General features: G+C 45.8%; 1 protein-coding gene across 1 annotated transcript in view; it reads right to left on the reverse strand.

Moving 5' to 3' along the window:
- Nucleotides 1–3,488: 3,488 nt before the first annotated feature.
- RPS24 (ribosomal protein S24) overlaps nucleotides 3,489–8,567 on the reverse strand; it is a 30,876-nt gene continuing 25,797 nt past the window's right edge. Inside the window, exons 6-7 of the mRNA XM_042780661.1 lie at nucleotides 3,722–3,920; nucleotides 3,489–3,540 (exon numbers count right to left, since the gene is read on the reverse strand). Of these exons, the coding sequence (XP_042636595.1) occupies nucleotides 3,489–3,540; nucleotides 3,722–3,920 (251 nt within the window). The remainder of the gene's footprint in view (nucleotides 3,541–3,721; nucleotides 3,921–8,567) is intronic.

Below are 8,567 nucleotides of genomic sequence, written 5' to 3' on the forward strand. Positions count from 1 at the left end.
GTTAGCAGCCAAGTGTGCTGTTTGCACTGCCCAGGGACTCCAAGTATCAGTTCCAAAACCCAAATCAAATCCCTTGCTGACAGACCCATGGCAACCCCACGTGTTATAGATTAGAACTGCCCCACAGGGCTCTCTTGGCTGTAATCTTTACAGAAGCAGATCGTTAGCCTTTTATTGGTGATACCACTGGGTGGGTTCAAACGGCCGACTTTTAAGTTATTAGAAGGGTGCCAACTGTTTGTACCTCCCCATAAGGGATATAATTATCAGTTAAGATTTCTTTAATAACAAGTGACAGGAAAGCAACTCAAACTAGTCTAACAATACACAACAGTTATTAGCCCCATAACTAGAGTCCAGGGACACAAATGATCAGGGCTCTGGCTGTTTGTCTCAGTTCTCCCCTGCTCCAAATGCCAACTTTGTCCTCAGGCTGGCTTCTCTCATGGTAGCAAATGTTGACAACAGAAACCTCTGCCTATCTGCACATCATACCATCTGGAGCAAGAAAGAGCTTCTCTTCCCAGCCATCAAATAGAAGCCATCAAACCAGTCTGATTGGAGCAACCTCAATCAGTCATGTTGGCCAGGGGTAATTCCATGCACTGATTGACTGAGTTCTGGGTCACTGCTCATCTCCAAGCTGTCACTATGGCAGAAGTGGATTCTGTAGTTTGATTGGTTTAGAGCAATCAAGACCCATCCCCAAGGAAAAAAAAATGGGGTGAGGGGTATAATGGATGTCTGAAGAGGCAACTGAAAGTTCCCCCAAGAACTTTCTATGAACTACTAAGCAGGCATCTCAGTTCTCAAGCAAACTGGCAGTGCCCTGGGGCAGGGGCCACCTTATGGCTTCCTATTCACCAACCCTAAGGTGACCATTGAGAAAGGCACTTCACATGTGTCCTCAGTCACCACAACAGGCCTTCGACCTGCTCACTGCTGCATGAACCTGTGGCATCCTCCATCAAGAAACAAGAGTTCTTTAATAAGACCCCTGGTCTGGGAGACAGGAGGGCTGGGTTTTGTTCCTAACTGAGTGGAGAATTCTTTTTGTGTGCCTCAGTTTCCCCATGTGTATAAAGAGGGGATTGGACAAACTATACCTGAAGGCTCTACTCAATCAACAAGTCATGGTCCACAGCAAGAAAAGAGCTTCCAATTCTTGGCATTTTGTAGACCCAAGAACTGCCATCATCTCTCATCTGAGAGCCTTTGACTGGTCTCCCTGCCTCCACTCCAGTCCTGCTCCCCTCCCCAATCCACTCCACACATGGCAACCATTCATTCATTCTTCATGCAACAAATATGCATTGAGCAACTACTGAGTACCAGGCTCTGTTCTCGGTGCTGAGGATGCAGCAATGAACAAAATAGATACACACATACCAATCTTTACCTTCATGAAGCTTCCTGTTTAGTGGGGAGCAATTGATAAATAAGAAAATAAGAAAAACATAGTATGTTTATTAGAAGTTGATGTTAAGGAGGAAAAATTAAAGCAGGGAAAGAAGTTAAAAGGAGGTTGCCATCTTTGTTGAAATTGTCAGGGAAGGCATCCTTGAGACCTGAGCAAAGGAAGAGAAAGAATGCTCCCTGAGGTTAACTGGAGGAAGAGGGAGTTTGGCAGAGGGAGAAACCCATGCAAGCACCCAGGGGCAGAGAAGTACAGTGAATTATTTAACATGGCCCTTCTAGCCACACATGGTCCTTCCTGTGACTCCCACAGAATGACTGGGTGGCATTATATAAATAAGATGCTTGTGACCCACCAAGAGGATTAGACAGCCTGCTAATAACGGAAATAAGGTGCATGACAGCCTTGTGGGGGTTGTGGTTGCCGTTGTTAGGGGCCATCGAGTCGAAGCTAACTCATAGCAACCCTACATACAAAACAGGAGTGGGGGGGTAGTAAAAAAAAAAAAAACTTACCACCGTTGAGTCAATTCAACTCATAGTGACCCCTCCTTGGGTTTCTAAGGCGGTATCTCTATGGAAGTAGATTGCCCACTCTTTCTTCTGCAGAGTGGCTGGTGGGTAGAACCATGCAAATAAGGTGTATGGAACACTAAGGAGGCAGTTTGTCAGTTTTGCTATATCTCACTAGGCTTAAAATGAGCCAGTCCCAGTGGTACCTCACTGGTACCAAGAAGAAGAACCAGAAGCAGAGTGCATCTTTTGGACCTAGAATCCCTGTCTTGGAGAACCCCCTAGACCTGGGAGACAAAGAGCTGTACAATGGAAGAAAGAACAAGACAGCAAAAAGTGGCAGCAGAAAAACAGTGGCAGCAGAACCAGGAGACTGGTGCAAGGTGGCATGGTGTGTTTCCTGGCCTACAAGCAAGGCAGTTCAGTGGGCATGCTGACCCATGGAGTAAAGCAAGAGAGCTGAACGCCTTCAAGTCAATGATTACTGATGGACTGGGGTGCCAAAGTACTGGGAGACACCAGACTCAATTAGCACAACAAAATACATAAAAATCTTGTTCCTCATCCTACATTGGTGAGTAGCGACTGATGTCTTAAAAGCTTTCAAGTGGCCATCTAAGATGCTGCTAATGGTCTCCTATTGTCAGAAGCAAAGAAAAGTGCAAAAAAAAAAAGGGCATGTGGAAGCAATCAGCCCTAGGACACTATGGCCCTTGAGACCAGAAGAACTAGATGGTACCTGGCTATCAATGCCAATTACTCAGGAAAGGATAAAATCTGGAGATCCAGGATAGAGTGGGAGGAAAAAACATGGAACAAAATCCAAAAACTCAGTAATGCCCAGAACTACTGGTCAGATGGAGTCTAGTGAGACTCCCAATACTATAGCTCTGGGATACATTCTGGGCCTGGGATAAAACTCACTCCCAAGGGCTGGCTCTCAGCCCAGTAGTAAAGAAGATGTACATGCAGACCACTTAACCCAGGGTGATGCACCCACATCCTCTATGGAAATGCATCCCTTGGAGCAATTGACCACAGGGCACCAGAGGGGCAACATTCACATGCAGGACAAACAGGAGTGCATAACTGTGAGGGGCACAGGGGGAGGGTTACTGGTCAGGAAGGGGAGGAGACTGGGTTAGGGTTGGGGATGGTAAATGGGGAGTGAAACTAAATGTGCACGTAATGTTGAATGTAAAACAAACTCTTAAAATAAAACATTTAAAAAAAAAAAAGCTGTAGGCTGAGAGACCTGCCTTTGGCCACAGCTGAGAAGCTGTCCTGATGGAAGAACTGTATCTTGAGTCACTCCTCATCCTGAATTGTAACCTGTTACTTCCCTAATAAACCCTGTAACTGTGACTATGGTCTATGAGTTTTGTGTGGCCATTTTAAGCAATTATTGAACCCAGAAGAGAAGTAGAGCTCTGTGAGAGGGATTGCTGGTACCAGAATTGGTGAAAAGCTTGGAGGGCAGAGGTATGTTTGACATCCCCTCACAGGGATTAGCTTTGGGCAGATGTTGATCTTGATTCTCTCTTCACCACTTTGTGACATTAGATGAAGTCTGATACCTCCATCACATCATTTTTGTAGTCAGGGGCCTGGCTGACAGGCCGGAAGAGCAGTGAGTGAGCAAGCAATGAAATGGTGATGGGAGACCAGGTGGGAAAAGCCCCCAGCAACCAAACTGTGCTGGGCCTTGGAGATGATGATAATGCTTCTATTCTGAGTGAACTGTGAAGTTGCTGGAGGGTTCCGAGTAGAGCAGTGGCCTGACCTGACTTACATTTTCATAGAGCCACTTTGGCTACTACATGCAGGATCAACGGAAGGGGCAAAGGTGTAATTAGGAGCCAGTAAGGAAGCACTGGCAGTGACACAGGTGAGAGGTGGTGAGAAGCAGTCAGATTCTGGATGTATTTTGAAGGAAGAGCAAACAGACTTGCTGATGGGCTGGATGTGGGGTTTGAGAAAAAGAGTCAAGGCTGATAACAAGGCAGAACATAAAGTTAAGAAAGGGGAGTGAGGGGGGGCACTGATAATGAGATATTTAACCTGAGCAGCTGGAAGGATGGAAGGATGGACTTACCCTCCACTGAGGCAGGAAAGACCAGTAAGGAGGCAGGTGAAGCAAGCAATGTCAGAAGCTCCGATTCTGCCCAATGCCCTTTGCAAAAAGCAAACCTATGTACATCGTTCCCCTGCTTAGAATCTTCCTGTGCTTCCCCCTGACCTCCAGATAAAGTCTGGCCTCTTATCTCCATATAGTCCTGGTCCTTGCCCTCTACATCCCACAAGCTCACTGGTTTTCTCTTGCCCTCAGTTCTTGGCACCTGTTCTTCTTCCTGGAAAATTCTTCCCCGCACTTGCATCTCCAAGCCCCAGTTTCCCCATGTGCAAAAGCAGGAAGGAGTGTAGGACCAGATGATACCTTCTGGCTGCACCTTCCTGTAGTCTCCAGCTGTACAGTCTTGTCCTAGGTTCCTGCACCCTCCCTCACCTGGCACCAGGGAAAGTTAGCAGTAGTCAGAATTCAGCTAAATGGTCCCTGAGTGGCACAAACACTTTGCACTCCACTGCTAATCTAAAGGTTGGTGGTTGAAACTCACCCAGTAGTGCTATATCAGAAAAGCCTTCCATAAAGATTACAGCCAAAAAAACCCTATGGAGCATAGTTCTACTGTGTAACACATGGGGTCACCATGAGTCAGAATTGACTCAATGGCAAATAATAAAGTCAACAAGGAAATAGCAGTGAAAAAACAGACCAGAAGCCAGATAAACTTTCACTAAACATGATGACCTCCTCCAGTAATTGATCCTTCCTGATGACATGTCCCAAACAAGTAAATTGGACAACATTCTGCTGTGATACGTAAGGTTTTCATTGCCCAGTTTTCAGAAGTAGATCACCAGGCCTTTCTTTCTAGTCTGTCATAGTCTGGAAGCTCCTCTGAAATCTGCTCACCAGGGATGATCCCTCTGGTATTTGAAATACTAGCAGCATAGCATCCAGCATTATAGCAACATGCAAGCTACCATGGTATGACAAACCAACAGACAGACAGATGATGGCATTACATGCTAGTATATAGCAGAAACTGGACTCCTACGCTGAGCACCAGACAGAAAGCCCAGGGTCCTCTCCAGGACTCTTTCCAAACTAAGCTCAAGCCCCTCAGCCCCCAGGAAGCCAGCCTGCTGCCTCTGAACAATCTGCTCTGTAACCAGGTTAGTAGGGGGCACTTTGATCTTCCCTCTCACCTTGAGGCTCAGACTACACCTTGCTCATCTTCATATCGACTCAGTCCTATGCTTGACAGTGTACCTGGAGCCTCACTCACAGCAGGCACATCTTAAACTTTTTGTGGAGTCAAATAACCAATATATTGTGCCCCAGACAAGAGCAGCTTCCTGCGAGGAGGGGTGCCAGTTATCCAGAGGGCCACTTGCCCAGGACACTCTCCCAGACCCTGGCTTGTGCCTCTTCTGCCATCTTCTCTCACCTTCAGAATGTGCAGAACTCAGAAAGAGATTCCTTCCCCTCTTGCCCTACCTTACCTTCCGCCCAGAGACGTTATGAGAATTAATGGGATAACAGATGAAGTGCCTCCAAGGAAACGGACTACATAAATCCAAAGTGTTGTTATTAAATTCCAAATTTAGCCCTTGGGATCAGTGAGACATGACAGATCTGAGCTGGGAGCAATCCCAGCTGCATGGACACAAGGCCCCTGGAAAATCAGAAGCCATGAAGTAGAGGTTTTGGGAGTTAAAGGAAACCCTAAAAATCCTCCAGGTCTACACCCTGTCCAGGGCCCAAGGAGCCAGCTTGGATGACAGACTCTGCTTGGATGTCACCAGTGACAGAAAGCTCATGCTCCCTAAGGCAGCCTCTCACTTTTTCCTTGCTCTGAGTTTTAAAAGCTTCCTCCTGTCTGGCCACACCCATTTCCCCCGTATCTTTCACTCTCCAGGACAAATCTTGCCCTTTTCCCACATGAGAGCCCCGAACTAACAGTGACCTTTTCTTCTCATTCTCAGCTAAACTCCTCTAAAAACCAAAAAACCAAACGCACTGCTGTCAAGTTGGATCCAACTTATAGCGACCCCTCCTTGGGTTTCCGAGGCAATATCACTATAGAAGCAAATTGCCTAACCTTCCTTCCAAGGAGTGCCTGGTGGGTTTGAACCACCAACTTCTGGTTAGCAGTCAAATGCCTTAGGCACTACGCCACCAGAGCTCCTAAACTCCTGTAGGGCCTTCAAAAAGGTGTCACATACCATAATCTCAAGGCAGATTACCAATCTGATACTGTTTTGTAAAGGAGTTCTACTTCACGGCTGGAAGAAATAACATAACCCCCAGGAGGAGTGGATAAGACAGGACAGAACAGGAACAACCAACTTTTCACTCTAGATGCTCTCGTCCTATGAAGGCAACTAGGGCAACATGTGCTCTGTCTTTAGCAGCCACATCACACTATGAAATCATATTATCTACACTTAGTATTGAGGCCACAATCCCTGCCTCCTGATGAATCTGGTTGGTCATGGCCTCCAAAGAACCTCAGGAAAGGGACCCAAGCTGAGTAGGACCATCTTGGAGCAGAGAATTACAGCAAGGGAAGAGTCTAGCCATTGGAGTCACACTAACCCAAGTAACCCTCAGCAAATGGCTTAAGTCCTGACTTTCAGCTTTCTTATCTCCAAAGAAGATATACAAATGGCCAATAAGCACAAGAAAAGATGCTCAACATCATGAGTCATTAAGAAACACAAATCAAAACTATAATGAGATACCACTTCATGCCCACTGAAACCAAAAAACCAAACCCACTGCCACCAAGTCAATTCCAACTCACAGCAACCCAACAGGACAGAGTAGAACTGCCCAAAGGGTTTCCAAGGCTGTAATCTTTACAGAGGCAGACTGCCACATCTTTCTCCCACAGAGCAATTGGGTTCGAATCACCAACCTTTTGGTGAGTGGTTGAGTGCTTTAACCACTGCACTACCAGGGCTCCTTTCACACCCACTTGCTGTTAGGTGCCTTCAGGTCAGCTTTAACTCATAGTGACCCTGTGTACAGCAGAACAAAACGTTCCCCAGTCCTGTGCTATCCTTACATCCTTGCTATGCTTCAGCCCACCATTGCAGCTACTGTGTCAACCCATTTCGTTGAGGGTCTTCCCCTTTTTTGCTGACCCTCTCCTTTATCAAGCAGGATATACTTCTCCAGGGACTGGTCCCTTCTAACAACATGACCAAAGTAGGTGACACGAAGTCTAGCCATTCTCGCCTCTAAGGAGCATTTTGACTGCATTTCTTCAAGGACAGATTTGTTTGTTCTTCTGGCAGACAGATAGGCAGACTCACTGCCATCAAGTCAGATCTGACTCATAGCAACCCCTCCTTGGGTTTCCGAGGCAGTATCACTATGGAAGTAGATTGCCCAACCTTCCTTCTGAGGAGTGGCTGGTGGATTTGAACCACCAGTCTTCTGGTTAGCAGTGAAATGCCTTAGGCACTACGTCACCAGAGCTCCCAGTCCATGGTATTTTTGGCATTCTTCACCAACACCACAATTCAAAGCCATCAACTCTTCTTCAGTCTTCCTTATTCATTGTCCAGCTTTCACATGAATATGAGGTGAACAAAAATACCATAGGTTGGGTTTGGTGCACCTTAGTTAGTCTCCAGAGTGACACTTTGCTCTTTAAAACTTTAAAGAGACCTTTTGCAGCAGATTTACCCAGTGTGATACAACATCTGATTTCTTGACTGCTGCTTTCACTGGTGTTGATTGTGGATCCAAGTAAAATGAAACATTTGACAACTCCAATCTTTTCTCCATTTATCGTGATGCTGTTTATTGGTCCAGTTGTGAGGGTTTTCATTTTCTTTCTTCCATACTGAAGGCTACAGTCTTTGATCTTCATCAGTAAGTGCTTCTAGTCACCTGCACTTTCAGCAAGCAAGGTTGTGTCATCTGCATTTGTTAGTAAGTCTTCCTCCATTCCTGAAGCACATTCTTTTTCATATAATCCAGCTTCTCAGATTTTCTCAGCATACAGATTAAATAAGTATGGTGAAAGAATACCACCCTGAAGCCCACCCTTCCTGATTTTAAACCATGTGGTATTCCTTTGTTCTATTTGAATGACAGCCTCTTGGTCTATGTACAGGTTCCTCATGAGCACAATTAAGTGTTCTGGAATTCCTATTGTTCATAATGTTATCCATAATTTATAATGTGCCACGTTGTCAAATGCCTTTGCATAGTCAATAAAACACAGGTGAACAACTTGGAAAGGGATCAGTACAGGAGATCCTGGATAGAGTGGGAGAATGATGTAAAATAAAACTCAAAAATCACAAAAAGACCAGGTGTACTGGTCTGATAGAGCCTGGTGAGACTCCCAAAGCTATGCCCATAGTTACCCTTCAGATCTGAACTTGAACTCACTCCCATGGCTTCCAGCCAAACAACAGGCAGGCATATAAGATGAACATTTACATCAGGTAGATACACACCTTAGAACCATCACATCAAAGAACAGAGGGCAGTATTTGCACAAGGAAATAGCTCAGGGGGCAGAAATGCATAGGGAGGAAGGACACAGGGAAGA

Source organism: Orycteropus afer, unplaced genomic scaffold (assembly GCF_000298275.1).
Source record: "Orycteropus afer afer isolate SDZICR_OR568_19922 unplaced genomic scaffold, OryAfe1.0 scaffold00052, whole genome shotgun sequence".
In the NCBI taxonomy this organism is placed as follows: Eukaryota; Metazoa; Chordata; class Mammalia; order Tubulidentata; family Orycteropodidae; genus Orycteropus; species Orycteropus afer.